The 18932-nt window shown below is 46.5% G+C and overlaps 1 protein-coding gene across 2 annotated transcripts in view; it reads right to left on the bottom strand.

The window, feature by feature from the left end:
• Positions 1-4759: 4759 nt before the first annotated feature.
• LOC144158899 (uncharacterized) overlaps positions 4760-18932 on the bottom strand; it is a 78280-nt gene continuing 64107 nt past the window's right edge. The window contains exons 13-20 of one of the 2 annotated variants that reach the window (XM_077690082.1): positions 14733-14827; positions 13784-13908; positions 11274-11542; positions 10907-10976; positions 9056-9536; positions 6463-6989; positions 5119-5243; positions 4760-4862 (exon numbers count right to left, since the gene is read on the bottom strand). In XM_077690082.1, coding sequence (XP_077546208.1) covers positions 6489-6989; positions 9056-9536; positions 10907-10976; positions 11274-11542; positions 13784-13908; positions 14733-14827 — 1541 coding nt within the window. In that variant the 3' untranslated portion in view covers positions 4760-4862; positions 5119-5243; positions 6463-6488. Of the gene's footprint in view, positions 4863-5118; positions 5244-6462; positions 6990-8827; positions 9537-10906; positions 10977-11273; positions 11543-13783; positions 13909-14732; positions 14828-18932 lie in introns of both variants that reach the window. The other variant, XM_077690081.1, reaches the window with a different exon arrangement.

The following is an 18932-nucleotide window of genomic DNA, read 5'->3' as shown; positions in this document are numbered from 1 at the left end:
GATGCCCCGCCCCCATCTCGCCGCGCGATGCCGGAAGACCGAAGAGCGCGGGCGAAAACCGGCTGAAAAACGTCATACCTGGACTTCCGGCCGGATCGGCCGCCTCAACCATGCTCTTTTCGCCGTGTTTCCTTGTGAATGATACTTGTTGTTGTTGTGGTTGATAGCACTCATTTGTACAATTTTCGTGTTCAAAAAGTATGCACGAACGCCAAACGAGGCATACGTTATCATGCCGTATTTCTAAGCAGAATAATGCCACGCCGGGATGCTTGATAACATACGGAAGCGACAGCCGAGGTGGCTGTGCTTGATGACAGAGAATATACTACACTACGTTAAATACTTTGTAAACCGCTCCAATGGTTTTTTTTTTTTTTTTTTAAGAGCGAATGCTCTTTATAAGCGACCCCAAACCATCCACCGCCGGCGTCGGCGGCGTCCGCAGTGCTCTTTAAAGAAGAAACAGCATCCGGCGCCAGGTTTCGATCCGAGGACTTCGCGGGCCGCAGCCCGACGCTCTACCGAATAAGCCACGGACGCGACGCTGATATTGTCAGTAACGCGCCTTATATCTTTAACGCATTCAAACTACGTCGTCAGCGGCGTGCGTTGGCGACTCAGCGGCGTTATAGCGGCTTGATAACTGCGTGGTGTACACGTGATACTACAAACCCGATGGAAGAGATGGAAGAGAAGGCGGCGAGGCGGTGGGCTGCGGGGGCCGAGCGCAAGCGCCGCAACCGGGCCGACAACCGTGCATTCGCACTTTCACATTCTCCCCCTCGGGGAAATGCGGGGGAATTTTTTGATGCGACGGACGTGAATGTTCACATTAGATTCTAGATTTAGGAAGGATGGGGAATACTGCTGTACTTTGGCCGGGGATGTTTCGTTCCATTCCAGAAACCAAGTCACATTTGTTCAGTAAATACTTGTTTCGTTAAACGCGTCGGTTTTCTTTCCCTATGGGCTCAGGGCAGTGTTAAAAAAAAACAATTTTTTGGTGAAAGTAAAATAAGGGGCCAATCCTGATAGAAGTCCTCTCCCGACTAAGAGGAAACTGTATTCCTACAAATTAAAAGAACCAAGACAACCAGATTACTTATTTTGCAAGTATACATGTCACGATAAGGTGATGTTTGTCTGGAATTAAAAAAAAAGCATTACTCCGAACCACCACCGTGCCATAATTTGTGTTGACTGCGGGGGCCTAATTTTTTGCCCAAGATTCCGTGTGGCTGCATATTATAACCTGGCAAGCACTTGTTGTCACTGAACCTCAAGTGTGCTCCAGTGATAGTCGGTGATATATATAATGATGATACTAAAAAAATTAGGAGCGAAGAGTAAATATACGGCCTTTGTCCGACTAGCGCGGTAAATGCTTAAATCTAGAAATGCTGAAACAGGCCAACGATTCATTATCACAAACGTTTAGTGATTGTTACCTAAAGTAACGTAACTACAACGTAACTGCCTTGTCCGACTGGTCTGTTAATTATAACGAGGTGGCCGTAATATTGTAGCAGAATGCGCAACGCACAAGCGAAAATCAAGCCCTACTACAGCCAATAATGCTGAGCAGGCACTAGTATGCTGCAGTGTTTTCAGAATAAATGCATGTGAAGCAGTAAGACGCCACTCATCGAAGTGCAGCTAGTAATCGCGGAGGCGCCGTAGCGCCGCTGCCGAAATGGCGCGCGCGTGTGGGTCTGTGTACGGGGATGAGTAAAGGCACATTCCCACTGGCGATGCGCCTCGTCGCGCGACGAAAAGCGACGTCGCAAAGCGACGAGCCGGCCGTCGCTTTTCGGCGTTTTGCGACGGCGGAGCCGATCGCTCTCGGTCCGAATTTCCTCGTCGCGCGACGGCCCCGCAAAACCGGTAAGCCAATCATGGCCGCGGAGTAGGCTGACGTAGCCGGAAACGAAGCATTTCTTTACATCCGGTATGCAAACGCTGCGGGAGGGCGGGCGAGGACGAGCCGCCGCCGCCACCGCCGCTGGCTCGCTCGGCCAGGCGCTTCGCCCGCTATCTGTACCCGCCGGGTCGGGCCGGCAAGCAACTTCCCGTGTGCATCGGTTCTTTGTTCAGTGACTTCAGCGTACGCGTGCACTAATCAACGAATAGCGTGGAACTCATCAGTGTGGAGAAGCGTGTATGGATTGTAAAAGCAAGTAATCATCGGTAGGTTGACTTGCAGCCTCATCGTTATATCGGCGACTGGTAAACACGCGTAGAGTTCGGTGGCGTCAGAACTTTGCGCCTGTGAAAAGAAGCGACATTTGTGGCCCGTGATGCGGGTGTTGTGGCGTGAAAGCAAGCGTGTGCATTTCTTCGTGCAATAATATGTTGAAAAGAGCCTCTTGAGTTTGTTATTTTCTGCTCCTCCCGCAACCCGCAAATGTTTTCGGCATTGCTCCAGGTTAGTAGCATGTGTTTTAGTTTGATTTCTACCTGCTTTTGTCGCGTAACATCATTTTCTTTGACTGCGAATGGTTGACGCACCAACGAGGTCGTACAAGTCGGGAAGCAGCTGCGCTGAACGCAGTCGCATCATCGCTCATCGCAAGTGCGAACACCCCCTCAAGGCCTCATCGCGCGACGCGCGCCGTCGCGCGACGAGACAAATCGCCAGTGAGAATGTGCACGGGGCTGGGGTGGGCGACAACGAACAAAGGAAATGCGGAAGCAGAGTCTGCTTGTTGGTTTATGCGTGTACCGGCAAGATGTGTCTTCGCATATACGTTTACAGCGCATGAACGCTATTTTTTCGCGCAGTGCACGTACGTGATTTTCGCTGGTAGATTGTTTATAAAACGCCCATTAATCTTAATAAATGGTTTTGTGTATAATAAGGAACAGTTAAGGTAGTACCTAATATTAACATAAGGAATAAAATCCCCCTATGCTGGTTGCCTAATTCAAAAATATTTTGATGGAACCCACTAGTCGACGTCACAGTCACTGCTTTGGGGTTCTCTGTCGTGTAAAGCAAATTTAAGCTCCAAGATAATTGAACCAACAGCACGGGAAATTATAAAACAAACTTCCAGTCATGTGCGAAAATTAGACTACAAGCTAAATTGCCGCAAAGGCAACCGTGCGATCGTTCGCAATGCTTCCGACAACCCGCGCGGCCGAAGGGTGTCCTCCTTTGACGTCATGACGGGCGCAACCAATCAGGGGCGTCAAAAGACGAAAAGCGCGCGTCTTTCAAACGGGGCCGCGCTTTTTGCAAGATAAATGCCACTTGGACTCATGTACGATAAATTTCAATGTGATATTCGGAATCAGCGCGCAAGAAACTATATAACTGTTAATCTAACTCAAATTTTTTGGAAAGCGCTTCAGCTTCCCTTTAAAGAATGTGGTTTGACTCCTCACCGCAGGTTTTTGTTCGGCGGCGTAATCTGCACTAGGTAGGTGTTCGGCAGTAGTCACGTCATTGAAATAGAAGGTTATTTAAGGACAACACCTTGCATAATGCAGGATCATATCTTGAACTCTAACTTACTCCAGATTATTTGAGAAATCCTTATACTTTCAGTTATTAACTTTCAGATGTCAGGATCTAGGGAGTTTCGACTGAAGGCTTTGATCTTTTTGGAACCTGAAAGAGCCGTTTTTTTTGCTCAGCCTGATATTGATTGATTGTAGGGTTTAACGCGCCGACGCAACGCAGGCGATTAGGCACGCCGTAGTGGAGGGCTCCGGATTAATTTTGACCACCTGGGGATCTTTAACGTGCGCCGAAATCTCGTACACACGGGCGTTTTTGCTTTTCGCCTCCATCAGAAAAGCGGCCGCCGCGGCCGGGAATCGAACCCGCGACCTCGTGCTGAGCAGCGCAACGCCTTAGATCAGCCTGATATTGAACACAAAGAAAACTTTTCTACCTGTTGCTTTCTGAGAAAGAAACTTTGCAGTGCACAAAATTAAATTGGGCAAAAGTCATGAAAATACCAAAGTCCAAAACGTTGGGCATGCTTTTATATTACGTTAGTGAAAGTACATCGATAACTTTAGGTTGTTTCTTACAATAGACGAGGGAGAAAATCAGGCAATAGTTAGTATAGCTTACATAACGCTGCAGAAGTGTAGCGGTGGCGTAGAGGTAGAGCATCCGCCTCGCGTGCAGAAGGACCGTGGCTCGAAACCTGGTGCCGCGCAGTTCCCACCGGTTAAAAAAATTCCGGGTTGATGTAGTTGCAGGAGGAGGCGTGGGGTGTGGCCTGATCGGGGCTACCATTGCAGGTAACGCACTCCCTCACCAAAGCAGGATTAGCCACCCTGGTGTAGTAACGGCCACTACCTCCAATGACCGCTCTATTGGAGATGCCTTTTCCCTGCTGTGGGCGCAGACAGGCTGATGATGATAACATAACCTGCTCCGCCGCATGCTTTAAGCCCGCAAACACGACGAAATTACTCAACAATATTGCTTTGCCAATGCCGGTTATGGCATGAGGATTCGCGATACAAGATGATACGACAAAAATGCAGCGACAGGGAAAATGCATTCGCCATTTCAGGTGGCGAATCTAATGTGAAACGTTCATAAAGCTTCCCTTTAAGCGTTTAATGTGGTTACTTTGCGACCAAGCTTGCCATGTAATGAACAGCATACCTCATTTCTTTGTGGTTGCACTGGTTATTGTAAGTATCTGCTGGTTGTGGGTGGTTACAGATGAGTGACAATTTTCGTACACTTTAAAAATATCGCCATGCAGGAACCGCAAATAAAGCACTAGGATGGTGTATGGACGTTGTATAGTTTATTTTCAATATTTTATTAGTGGGAGTTGACTTCGGCTTCACGACCAATAAGGAGGCAGTGCGGTGACTCTTCAAAAATGCTGAAAGAGGGGAAAGAGTGACAAGGCACGATATTGCAACACTGTTTTCATTAGGGGTCCTATAGAGGAATGGTAATGGAACTACGGAACCAAACTGTTTGGAATATTTGAAACGGACTCGGAATAAATGCTAAAACCGAAGTTTAAAAATTAGTGGAGGATGTAAATTTTAGTTAGAATGTTTCAGGAACCCAACGGAATGCGTTTAAAAGACACCATTGTTTTACGTTTCGTCGAAAGACGCGTCAGTACTCACAGCGTATGAATACAGGAACGACAACCGCGAGAGCCGCCCCATGAGGCGCGGAAGTTTCCTGTTCCGCACAGGCTGAGGGAACCGGGAGTAGAAACGCGTGAAACCCGGATCCCGAACCTCGACCCCTGCACAGGTGAGATTTTGCGGGCAAAGCTTTTTCTGTTAAAGACAGCACTCTTTCTAGTCCTACTGAAGCATGTCTGAATGAAGCCGTCCCCTCCCGAGGCTTATATAGCTTATATATACAGGCTTATGTAACTGTTTGGAGTGCACGCAAATTGCAGGAAGTGAAAGCCTGAATGAAAAACCGCATATTTGTTGCATGCGTGTTCTTTCGCGCAATAACTACCGACACTTGCCTAATCTCTATTTAGATTTGTGTTTTACTTCTTTACACTTTGGAAATAAATCCGGGCCGGATATTTACATTCGAGAAGAATTGATTTTCAGCGTTCCTAAGTCACTTGTGAGTTTCTGGTGGTAAGAGGAAAACTGGTATGAAATATTTTAGGACGCTTGAAGTGTAGGACGGGAAATATCGTCGAAGTAGTTTATCTGGAAATTTAAAATAATTACCCGTATCCCAAGGCATTGTAAGAGGGAATACAAAGTCTGACCGTGAACATGTATTCACAACGTTTCACCCGTTCGTAGACACGGCAGGCGACAAGGTACATTTTGAATGGGACATCTATTACTGTACTTTACAGGCTTGAAATAATACGATAAATAAGCTGAACTTCATCAAAACAGTAGCGGCCTAAATACTTATGCATGATAACCACTTCAAAACTATCCATATAGAACGTTTAAGACAACTTTTTTACTCTGGATGCCGCCTCAAAAGAGCAACAACGTCGAGTGTAGGGTTTAACGCGCCGACGCAACGCAGGCGATGAGGCGCGCCGGAGTGGAGGGCTCCGAATTAATTTTGACTACCTGGGCATCCTTAACGTGCGCCGAAATCTCGTACACACAGGCCTAGAATTGTTCCAAACGTGCCGCTCGTACAATGAAAGCCTTATTGGCGTGCATAAAAGACGCAAGTCTTGATCAGACTTTGTAAATAGTTAAAATAATGTGTATTCCTCTTCATCATTGTAATCATCATCGTCATCGCATTCATCTGGCGTAGCAGGCCAGTCAGCTTAGCTCGGCTGACATCGCCAGTTTCCTTAAAGATCGTTCTCTCTCTCTCTCTCTCTACAGCGTACATCCAGGCTCAGTGTCACATCGCTGTTTGGATGCTTTTATGAATTTGGTACGTCTTTGGAAGCAGCTACAAAGTGCTAATTATCGCGCACTGCAAATGCAAAAGCGCCACAAGTGCACAAAACAGATTACCTCTCCCCGCTGTTTCTTCTACTGCATCATGACACCAACACCGTGCCTGCTCCATTGTTCGTCAGGAACGATGTCTCTTCGGTGGTAGTTGTCAAAGAGTTCTGAGCAGGCAGCGAATCGGAGGCGACCACACCAAGTGGAAGCGCTTCCTTTGTGGCCCATGACTTGGGCAGTTCCGGAATGTTTGGCGTGGTCGGAACTGGTGAAGGTCTCTTGAACGTGCTGAAGGGCTCCACAGTCGGCTTGACCACCGGCGATTGGACATATCCGTTGATCTGTACAGGCACTGTCTCACCAGCAGCGTAGGCAAACAAGATGTGGTCCTTTTGGCTGGCCCCGAAACCTAAGGGGCTCGTTCGCGTGTCGTCTTCCACGTACTTAAATGGTTCAGACGCGTTCGCACTGTAACTTTTTGCTGACTGCTGCTCCTGGCCAGCGTAAAGGTCTGGCACCAAATTGGTTACGTTGTCCAGTGACGCATAGCAGTCCTTCTTATGATCACGAGAATCTGGTTCGTCCTCAGTAACCTGCGATAAAAGAAACGAATACAGTAAAGACTAAAATTAGTTTTGGTGTTATTATTCCATCCTCAATGACGATTTTAATAGTAACCTCGCCGAGTAAGTGCTTGGGGCGTGGGACTGTTATACAACGGTTCAACGCAACAATTGTGCATTATCAGCAATTCGCTTTGGTCGCTCTTATCGCAATACTCGTAAGTTTGGCTATTTAGTCCCACTTTTCATTTTCTTACAATGCTATATTCGCCTTGTTCATTTAACTGATTACTCTAAAATAACAGATGGAGCTGAAAACACACAAAGGAAGAAATATGTTACCACCACTACGTGATATTCTTAAAAGTATCATCAGACAGCTTCAGTAAGCGTATGGAACAAGGAGGAGGTATCAAGTCTTTCAGAGACGGCGTGTAAAATGCTGTTCTCTAGTGCTCTACTAAAAAGTTTGCACCAGGACTGCGTTAAGCACTTGCGTCAACTACATTTGCAAAGAATAGAAAAATAATTTTGCCACAATTATACCGGCATAAACCAGATGCTAACGTAACAGGCCTTCAATGACAGTCCCGAAAGGCTGATAGCGTTTTTAAGCCATCCTTTTGGTACGCACATGCAATTTAATCACGTTGAATGATTTCTCGCCTATTCGGATAAACCTCTATCCAATTCAAATTCGCTTTTTTGGATAAATCTCAACCATCTTCAAGTTGCTGAAGCGCAAAAAAGAAAATGTTTTTCGCCAAAACGTGCGACTATTGAATGCCGGAGCAAGCCGTCAAACATAGTATCCGACCTATTAAACAGCGTGCAGCCTCTTTTTTATCTTTTGAAGAAAAAAACATTTGCTAACTTAGCAACTGGGAATGTCTGAGAAGTCACACTACACCACCAAAGTTACAAAAATTTTATCAGGACTGCCTGACACTTGATTCCGCTTCGTATCTTACCTATCATACAATGGAAAGTGTCTTTTTTATTTTAGATAATTTTAGATGAGCTGTAATTCAAACCATTTACTAACTCAGCAAATTGGAAGGTTTTAGAAGTCACACTAGATGCATCAAATTCATCAAAATTATATTAAGACGTCCTGGAACTTGTTTTCACTTCCTGATATGCAACCGAATCTCGCGAAGATTACTCGTAATCAGCTACATCACGAAAATGCTAACTTATTATTGATGGAAGCTGCCCTTGGTTATCTGTTCAGAATTACGGCTATCGCAAGAATTTGCTAGGTTTTATTGCGGAAAACAACGGTAATGTTAAGCACAAGCTTCTTAAATGCTCACCCGCAAGGGCGCTCTTTATTCGCACGTCATTCGCAAAGAAACTTATGAAATAACTGACGGTAGGCTTTTTTGTGGTGACATAGAGTGGTAAACTTTTGTAATGTTGTTGAATTGTACGCCTAAAGTTACGTTCGCTTTCTCGTGATTGCGACTTTCTGCAAAGAGAGTCAGTGGCAGTAGAAATAGTGCGCCTCCAACTATCGCGGAAATCAATAAAAGGTGTTAAAGCATTATGCAAAATTGATGCTATCAAAATGCCAGAACGCTCAACAAAGATCAACTTAGGTACATTATACAAAATGGCTTTGGTATACCACGCTGCATCAGTGGGATGCCTCTATGAAGCGTTCCAAAATTTAGGCACAACCAGCCATGTTGAAGGAGGTCGCCATAATTTAACCGCATTTACAGCACTGCTAAGTATATTTGCGATCGTTTGCGTTGTGCTTTTTAGGAGCGTGTTTGCATGCGACAGTTTCCGCAATAAATGTACAGACAGAACATACATCTGTGTTTGATTGTACAGGCAGAACACATATCTAGATATATTACCTTAGAAAACTTCTTTCTAGATGTGCCACAAGCATTGGTATTCCAGTCGCCCTTCTGAAGGTTGCAGTTCTTCATCAAGCTACCCACACCCGTTAGGCGTGATAATCGCGTAGGACAATCCCTAGCACAGGCGACGGCGCCCGCACCACCGTTTCTTTCCTTGCTCCATATGTTACTGTTAAAGACCACGGTGCTCGTGCTGTCTGTGCTAGTGGATGTCACGCGCACCATGGAAGAGTGGCTGTTCTGCTTCGGGTTAGAGTTCGCGCACCAGGACCCCGTAGGAGGTCCGCTGCCGCGGTGCTTTTTGAAGGTTCCCGTGCCCACCAGCTGCGCCCAGGCAGCGCGGGCTTCTGGGTACTGCAGCACCCGCACCACGAAGATGAGGAACCCTTGCATCGAGTTGCACACACAGAAGATATACTGGAACACTGTCCTGGCGTCGCCAACAGCGAACACCCCGAATATCCACGTGACACCCAGAAGGGTCATGACGGTGAAGGCCCCTCGAACTTGTGCGGTTGTTATTGGAGGCGGGGAACCGGACCCGGCGGTGTGGCTGGCAGATTTGGCAGCAGCGGGCATGCGTGGCTTCAACAGGACACGCATGACCATGATGAAGACGAGGAGGTTGACGAACAAGATGAGGCAGGAGACGCCCAGAAATGCGATGTAGTAGATGTACGTGTTTCGACTGGATATCGCACAGCTAAAAGAGAGAAACAAAAGCGAGGGGTTCTTTGAGATAGTGACAAACGAAGAAGGTTCTACACTGTTTCGTTCTACACCGTAGGTTCTACACCGAAGGTTCTACACAAGAAAGACACCCAATTAACTGGACTCATAATTTAAAAGGCACAAAATATACATTATTTTTACTTCGAACAAATACAAGACCCAACATACAAAATGTTCTTTTCACAGGGTAATAGGGTTGTAGGCGCTGTTCAGAGCTAGTAATTAAAGTTTTGACAATTGGTATGTATTAGGTATTCACATGTCGGGTGTCTCGAATGGTTTATAAAGTGCCCTCCGATTGGCAGGGGATGCCGCTGTTTTGTCACACTATAAATTTTTCCATTATTGCAGCTAAGGACAAAACGCAACGACTACTGGAAAGTTTCGTAGTAAAGTCTGCGTTACTGTGTTTCATCGATCACCCTGATAATACGTATAAATAACTAGAATTCACTGGTACTAAAATGTCAAGAAAATAAAACGAAGAAAAGAGAGAGAGAGCGGTATTTTCCAGAAAAATAAATTTGCAATCCATGTTTTTCCGTGTCTGCGAATGTCGCCAAAAGGCGAGTCTTCTGCCGCCTTTGCCACCATAAATGCCTCTCGTATTTCCACCAACCACATTCCCGCTGTTCCCTTCATTTCTCGCTGCTCCCTTGGTGAACGCCATAGAGGTTTCCTCGAGTCAGTTCAATCTTTCCGCGTTCGCAGTGCTCGCGAGCCATGTATTGGGAGAGCACTCTTAAATCTCGCCTCTCCTCTACACTGTTTGCATACCGTTGTTTTTTTCTTTCGCAAATACTTGTCCTGCGTTTAATAATAGGAAATAGAGCGCTGGTACTCTGTTGTATATTTATATTTTAAACCAAATATGCCTGACGCTTCATTCGTGCTGAATAGAGTGAAATTATGTCAGCCAAAAGCAGCAGTTCATTGCAACGGGGGATACAGATGTACATCTTATTTCTGGCTGGGCGGAAACTACTTGAATCTAATGACAGACAGACAGACAGACAGACAGACAGACAGACAGACAGACAGACAGACAGACAGACAGACAGACAGACAGACAGACAGACAGACAGACAGACAGACAGACAGACAGACAGACAGACAGACAGACAGACAGACAGACAGACAGACAGACAGACAGACAGACAGACAGACAGACAGACAGACAGACAGACAGACAGACAGACAGACAGACAGACAGACAGACAGACAGACAGACAGACAGACAGACAGACAGACAGACAGACAGACAGACGAAAGTCACCGAGTTCAGTTTCCCCAAGACAGGCTACTATCTTCACAAAGCAAAGAAAACAGCATAAAACTCACTAGTCTTCTTGACTTCTGTAAGGTTCCAGGTCGATGGCCAAGCAAGTTCCGACTACGACTGCTGGAATTCCTGAAAAAAAGGCCACAAACAGTACAAGAAAGAAGGCCGGTAAGTGGCCAATGTAATGCGAGTAAAGTATAGATTGGCGTCATTGTTGAAGTTGCTAGCAAGCCCTTCTTTCCTAGTCACTTCACAATCAGACAATTTAACTGGCAAATGCTTCAACATATTGTCCAACTTTCTTGCATGCTTGCTCATGTAAGGGAAAACTACTTAGTGACCTAAGGAATGGAGAAATTGTGTTCTTTTTCTTATAAGAAAACCGCTGAGCGAAAACGAAAAAAAACTGCGCAAATAAGGACTCACCCCAGGCGATGAGGGCACGCTTGAGCATAAAGCATCTCTCGGACGAGGCGAACACGTGAACAAGCATCTGGTACATGTTCATCGCCTCGACGCCCATCCAGGCGAGACAAGCGAGCAGGAAGTAGTGCGTGGCCACGGCACTGCCCAGGCACAAATCGAGCTTGGGAAAGCGATCGTGGAGGGAGCCCGCAAGAAAGGCCAGGTTCAGTAAAAGCATCGCCAAACATAAGTTGAGCAGGATCTTGCCCAAGCGGTCCTTGTTGAGGCACCTGCGCCAAAAAGAGAGCCAATAGCGGTGGAAATATCACGAACATATAATGCCGCTACCATTTATGTGGGTATAGATTACCTCCGAAGCTAATCACGGAAGCGTTTAGGTAAAAAAAGGAGTGGGCAGTGAAAAAGGAGTGGCAAGACGAGCGCAGCGTCAGTTTCACGTTTAAATATGCAAAGCAAAGATTTTCTTCACGAAGCATGATGCCGCCACGATGACAAAGGCACTAGCTCTGTCGGAAAGGAACCGTTTATGGTCCTTGCAGCACCATCATTACGGTTTTTTACATTCCCTAGACCCATATGTCAGAATGCGGCTGCCAGAGCGTCTACCCCGCCACTAGGAGACGTTGTTCCATAGGCTTGGTCTTAATGCAGCACTAACAAATTCCTATCTACATCGAATCGGCCAGACATCAAGCCCATATTGCGATAATTGTGGTTCACTTTAAAACAACATAAAATTGATCGCTTCCACCCTGGACCATTGACACTGAGGTTGGTACTTGGACCATGGCCCTCTCCCTCCGCTCAGCGCAAAATATTGTCCGCGCTATTCGAATTCCTCCAGGATATTGGTATGATCACGAAATTGTAGTCGTCCCTTCATCTCGAGAACATTTGAACTCAATGCTCTGAAGAAGGATCATATATTATTTTTTTTTCTCTACTACTACTCTCTTCACCTTCACTACACCTACTACCTTTTTCCTTCTCCTTTCCCCACAGAGTAGCATGCCGGCGAACTGATGTCGCAAACCTGTCTGCATTTTCCTCTTTAATAAAAAGTTCCTCTCTCTCTCTATCCCACCAATATCCTTTAAGGATTCAGTTTAGGTTACACACAGTCTCGAAACAAAGAAAATTAGCGCAGTTTGCACTAGTGGTGCACGGCTGCAGAAACGGAAGAGCTGGGGGCTTCCCTCCCGTCGTCGGAGACCCGGCTCTTGCACCTCACAGGGATTTCTGAACGTGCTCCTGGAACGTCTCCATGACTGGGAGGCCCAGACCGTTTTGTCAACAGGGTTTCACATCTTTACCTCAGTGGACCGCGTTAACATGCGCTAGAACCCGTGGCAACCCGCTTCGCGAACATGGCGTCTGTCTATTCTTTCAATTTCAGGCGCGAACGCACGTGAACTGCTTCTCAAAAGAGCACGCGAGAGATCACGCCATGAACGCTGGGCTGTGCAGAGTGTTCTCGAAGGTGGAGCTGGCAGACGCCGGGCGCTCCTCCCGAGGCGCATGCTCAAGCGCGCTCGGTATTTTGCTGCGTATTTTGGGGGAGCTCCTCGCATGGCGCAAGCCTGGACGTCGCCGGGCGCTCCTCACAAGCCTCAAGCTGACGTGCGCTCGTTATTTTTTTGTATTTTTTTCTGGTAACGTTCGACGGCGGAACTAAAAGCTTAAATCGCCCCGCTGTTCAAAATTCGTGAACACGTAAGCACTTATTATCACGGCTTTTGAATGCGAAAGCGTGAATGTCCCTTTGGAAAAATCAGCGAAAAAACATCGACACAAGTAAAAGAAAGTGCAATACATTCGCTGGTGACTTTTGTGCCTTCGTGGTTTTTCAGAAACGTCAGAATGTACCAACTGGTCCTGGCAGGTACACTCCTACAGAATGAATGTCCTGCTGGACGTCTTATACGCCTCGTTCTGCTTCGAGTCGTCGAAGGGCCTTGTAATCTTGCAGATAGAGACGCGTGGCTCACCGATCCGCCTCAGCGCTTCCGAATGGCTTCCAATTGTCTCCTATGGAGTGCGCCACTCTAGGCTCCCGCCGTATAACAAGAGTTGACGCAGCTCCGCGTAAAAGAATAACTGCAGACTGCGCCAGAAAAGTAAACCAGCAATTACAGAAGTTTTCGTCAGGGCCAACGGCCACAAGTCTCCACCTAATAATTAATTATTTTAGGAGGAAGCTCACAAATGCTGCTTGCTGTCCTTTACTGAAACACAGCTGAAAATAAGATTTCTTCAGTGCGATACGTGAGTTGTGATCTGTGTATCCGTTTGTGAGCAATGAGAGTAATGATAGAGAGGTGCAGTTTTTCGTCTCCTCTGAATATGTCTGTCAGTCGGCTACCCGTCATTTATAACCACGCTGGCACTATAAGTGTGTGAAAAGTAGGCTTAGTATCAATCCCCTTATTGTATCCGAACTTTTGCATGCAGGCGTGCATTGACAACTTGCAAACCCGTGCATCTAAACGGACGGGAATTGGGAAACCCACCTGAATAGCGCGTAGGTAAGTATGGTGAAGAACAGGCCAACAACCGACATGATGCAGCCAACGTGCGATATGAGAGAAAGAGTTCGGTAGTGGTAGGCTGGTGTGGCCACACCTGGAATTGGGTCCTGATTGGGAGACAAAGGAGATTGAGAGAGAATACAAATTACCTAATGCGAACAACCTTGTAAAAGTAAGTTTTGTACGCATCTCAAAGGAGAACAGACATTTATTCTGAAATTAAATCATAAAAAGTACAACATTTGGGTTACATACTCTGGACTGCAGACGAGTGGGGGAGAGACCCTTTTTATGAATGGTGCGCGAATGACAAAGCTGCTACCGTAGGGACTTCTAAATTTTAAGCATTCACTCCTTCGATCTCCATTGGGTTACTGTTTTCATTAAACCATAAATTTATGTTTTACTATGTCCGTGCTATGGTAACAGATTGATGTTTTGTTTTCTTTTCTTTTGTGAGCAGAGACACATCCTTTCAATACAACAGTAACTATATACACGCTTTTTTTGCCAGTATGGGTAAAGTATCTTCCCCTTGGTACCTTTGGACATAACAATATGAGTGCATTCTAAGCAATTGCTACCTTGTTGATGTGCGAAAGAAGACGGTGAAAAGTTTAATTTATTTGAGGCATCCCACAGGAAGAAAGAAAAATTTCTGGGGGAATTCCTGTTCTCAGAATGACTTCCCTTGAATTCACACAATTACAGCCACTTGCGGCCACTTTGCTACGAATAAATATTCCCTAATTACTGCAATGAAATGACGAAAAAGGGCAATATTTCATCTGATATTGTCCCAATTTAACAGCAGTTTGATCCTGGAAACCAACTACACCACTTCGTACGGGAACGTTGTTTTTATAGTGCAGCATTTTAAGCAAGCAGAAAGAAAAAAGAAGATAGTAATAGCAACCACTCGTGGGCTTACCAGAAGCAGTGAGAAGGCCGTCATGTGTGTTGAGCTGCAGACAGTTAAGTTTCCTGATTGATTGGTGGTAATGCCTACGGTGGACCACTCTTTACCTGTAAAGCAAGAAACCTGTTTCTTTACAGGAACTACAAAAGACCTCCTCCAGCAAAAATTTTCTTTTTGCAATTAGTATTAACACAATAACTTGAAAATCAAGGAGCTCACACTCGTATCCCTCTCCCGCGCTTTCTCGGTTCACTGGCTGGCCTGATGCGGCGCAGATCAGCGAACACCTTTCCGTAAAATGAGTCGAGAAACTATCTGTGGCGTCATCTGTTTCGCTTGCAGCTAAGTTCGCGCACAATTTTTTTGCCCCGCCTCTCCCTAGCATGTTTACGCGTTGATGCCATTAGAAACAGGTGTGTGATATGCTGAACATTTTGGTTGAATGTCACCGGGCCCATAGTCTGGTCGAGTTTCGTGTGACGCGGCTGTGTCATCTTTGCTTTCATCGGTTTAACGATGATTCCAGATTATGAAATCCTTTTGCGGGCGCGCAAAAAGAAAATGGCTACAGCTGGCTGTAGCAACGTGTGTTATTGTGAATTTAATGGTAATTAGGTATTTAAACAGTCCGAGCAGTAAACGGTAGACGTTAATGTTGCGTTCAGAAGTCTGCCATCCCGTCTGGGCCGCATAATACCGTACCTTCACTGGCGTACAAGCTTAATAGGGTACCAGATGGTTCACACAAATTCTCAACGGCGAACATACTTGCCCGAAAGAATCCGCCTCAAATATACTGTAAGGCAAGGGAAGGGTACCTAAGTAACTCGTGACGTGTTGCGAAAGACTCGAAGGCAACTAGCGGGTTCCATAGGTCACCGTAAAGGCGAATCAATACAAGGCGATAAAACGGCAAAAGCGCTTGGTCTTTTAAAGTAACTAGGAGTTTATATTGCGTTCCAAAAGCTGACTTGACAGCTTTGTAAGTGTTTCAGTTAGGGTAATACGTTGCGGTAACTTTAATGTCGAAGCTGTTCTTGATGGAAGCTTCCATGTGACGTGGCGTGGTAACGCCGACGCAGCGATATGGGGATGGCATCATAAAGCGCGTTTACATGGAGGCGGCAGTAGCGTATCGCATTGGTTCGTTGAATCGGGTGAATTCGACGCGTTTGCGTTTACATGCATGCGCATTGGAGACTAGCGCCACCCTGTGTCATATCTGGGAGTTGGGGGGACGCATTTCCGGCATTACGAGTTTCCGGTAGCCGGCAAGTTGTTCGTTTTGGCGTCTATCGCGGCTGAAGCGAAACCTGCGGGTCGTTCCCCGGTCCACCCGATCAACTACGACGATCGCTGAGCTAGATGTGTACATTCTGCGCGTTGTTTGCAAGAAATCGATACAGCAGGCGATCGCGAAGCGTTTACTGGTCCTCGGTAACGGTCCGCGCACACGCCGGCCGCGCCTGCCTGCACGGCGCACAAAGCGGCTCCAACCGGCGCAGACAACGGTAGCAATAGCTTGTCGCCGCCCTTCCAAATCAACCTGATCGCGAAAAAGAAGTTTCACATGCGAGAAAGTAGATGCTAGTGTGGTGAAACATTGAGCTAGGGATTATCAGCGCTGATTTTAAAAGCGGCGATCAGATATCTGCCGCCATGCTTAGCCTATGCTGAACGGCCGCGGAGGTTCGAGACCCGGCACCGTGGCGCGCGGTGCGGCGAACGGCCGGAAGATGGCGCTACCTGCGCGGAGGAATCAAGACAGGCCAGGACAGATATGTCTTGAACACCGATAGCTCAAACGGCTATTATCGCGGAAATAAAGTTCCACATACGAGAAGGGGGATGGTAATGTGGCGAAAAGTTGTGTTAAGGATCGTCATCCGCAGTTGCACAGATAGCGTCGATCAAATATCCGCAACGATGCTAAGCCTAAAGTTCCCAACACCCGAGCCGAGCCGAGAAATGCGATGCGACTGCCGCTACATGCGTACGGGAAGTCGCATTTGCGTTCTCGATCTACCTTGTTTTAGCGCATCGCATGCGACGCGTCTTCCAAGCGAATTGTCCTGCTTATATGCGATACGATGCGGTATGGTAATGCGACAAATCCAATGCGGTACGGTACTGTCCCATCTATGTAAACGCGCTTATAGCCTCGCGATTGGCGGTGAGATCTTTGAGTGGCGCCCCCTGGCTCTGACGTCGGCTTAGGGATTCGCGCCGCTGTCGTCTGCTACACTCCGCTTGTGAGGGGCAACAGTGCCTGGGCTAGAAATCGCCCGCTTCGTTGCTGTAGTGCGTTAAAAAGCGTATTTCTAGCGACTGAGTTATTTTTCCAGCTTCTGACGCATCTGAATAATTTGAAGCTGTATCCCCCACAAGTTTTCAACACACGAAGAGATAGAAACAACTTTTTTCGGAGTATCGGTCAGAAGATCGTGTGTAACTCGTCCTTTCTTGCTTATTCGCGAGGATCAGCGATCAGAGCTTCTCGATAAGTATTCAAAATGCGTAGGCTTCCCTGCGGTATTTTTGAGATGCTCCTATGAAGACTCAACAGTCTAATACTACGTATCTAATACTACGAACCAAGCAACGGCCTCTACATGCTCATCGCACAGCAGGAAATAAAGCGGCTTTCTTCTATTTCTTTCGTTGTCGTCTTGTATCGGATTAATGTTTCTTGCTTTTTTTTTCTGCCCAACGCATTACTTTTTCTGCGCCGTCACCAACTTCTCATTAGGAGGTTTCGGGATGTTTGGGAGCCTCACAAAGGTCGTGTGGATATTTCCTTCATTTTGTATGGAATACATTACCTTCTTCACAAATTGGATTTCATTACGGCTGCGTGCAAGAAGGTGCATATCCGCAGCGTGCTTTGTTTATTCACATGCAAATACAATGAGAAGGTTTGTGTTACGCCACCGCGATCGCGCCCTAAACAACGTGGTCCACAGTACTCGAAGGCGGCTTTTGTGCTCCGAATTTCCATCGTAATTATATCGTTATCATAACGAACTGACTCTCAACTCGAACAATGACGACGTGATTACGGTGTTGAAGGCATGATATTCTCGCTAACTAACGTAATAAATAGTATACCTGCATATATTACAAGACTCGAAACCGAAGAATTCCAAGTAGCTCTTTATTGCTTTTCAACCCTTCCAGGCGAGAAGAACAAATCCTATTCTACTCGGGATGGCGTTCTATGATTTGAAGAAAATTACTTTTACTCTCTTGTCGTGGACTGAGGACCCGGCCCACTAACCAGATCGATTTAATTGTTAAACAAAGTTTTCCCCTCCTTCCCTTACTCCTCCTCCTCCTCTTGAGTGCAGTTTTCCTATAACGCATATCCGAATATCGGGAAGATATGGCTCTGCAAAATGTTCCGAAATATCCCTCCACGTCTTAACAAACATATATGTGTTACTATAAATTTAACGAAGACGTGACTCGTTTTGCTCAATAAAACTCCATACTGGTTAGATGCCAGATATAGAATCAGCACGCGCGTATATACACACTGGGTTATTTGGAACTCAACCTACAGTTTTTGCAGTCTATAGTGCATGTCGGCAAACTTTCATGCCTTGACATGGTAAAGTGATGTGACAAAACACGTTCGAGCGTTCGGCAAGGTTGCAAAAACTGTTTTAGCTTACATATGATTACCGGAAATCGTGATGCCTTCTGCCAAAACCGACAGCCCTGAAGGCCTAGAATTTGTTTTGGTCTTCCATTTTCGCTGTTGTCGGTTATTAGCAGCTGACTGTTCCTTTTGTTCGAATGCTTACATGAGAAGCTGACGCCTAGCTCCGACTCTTCGCGCTCCGCACAGGACCGGCTTCGCAAGGAATGGGGTGGCGCCGGCAATGTTTCTCCCGTAGCGGTATCCAAAACTATACTTTAATTCACACCATGAGCTAGTGTACGCGATTTTAAGCCTATTATTATGATAAAAAGTTACCCACACGCCAATTCTGGTGCGGACAAGCATCAGACGTTGACCGAGCGCAAAGAAACAGCAGGGAGAGCGATCCTGAGTCAAGCAGACGACAAATGTGAGAATCCCTAAGCTGACGTCACGGAGACGCGCTTCGCAGCGCCGCCTGTGTTCGCGCTCACCGCCAATAGGGAAAGCAAACGCCAAGGACAGGTGCAGCGCAAGGGGAGAGGGCGAGCGGGCGCCAAACGCAAGTA

This window comes from Haemaphysalis longicornis, unplaced genomic scaffold (assembly GCF_048455015.1).
Source record: "Haemaphysalis longicornis isolate Haplotype H1 unplaced genomic scaffold, Haemaphysalis longicornis Haplotype H1 scaffold_10, whole genome shotgun sequence".
In the NCBI taxonomy this organism is placed as follows: Eukaryota; Metazoa; Arthropoda; class Arachnida; order Ixodida; family Ixodidae; genus Haemaphysalis; species Haemaphysalis longicornis.
Note: the sequence above shows the minus strand (reverse complement) of the source record. Positions and strands in the feature narration are given on the sequence as shown.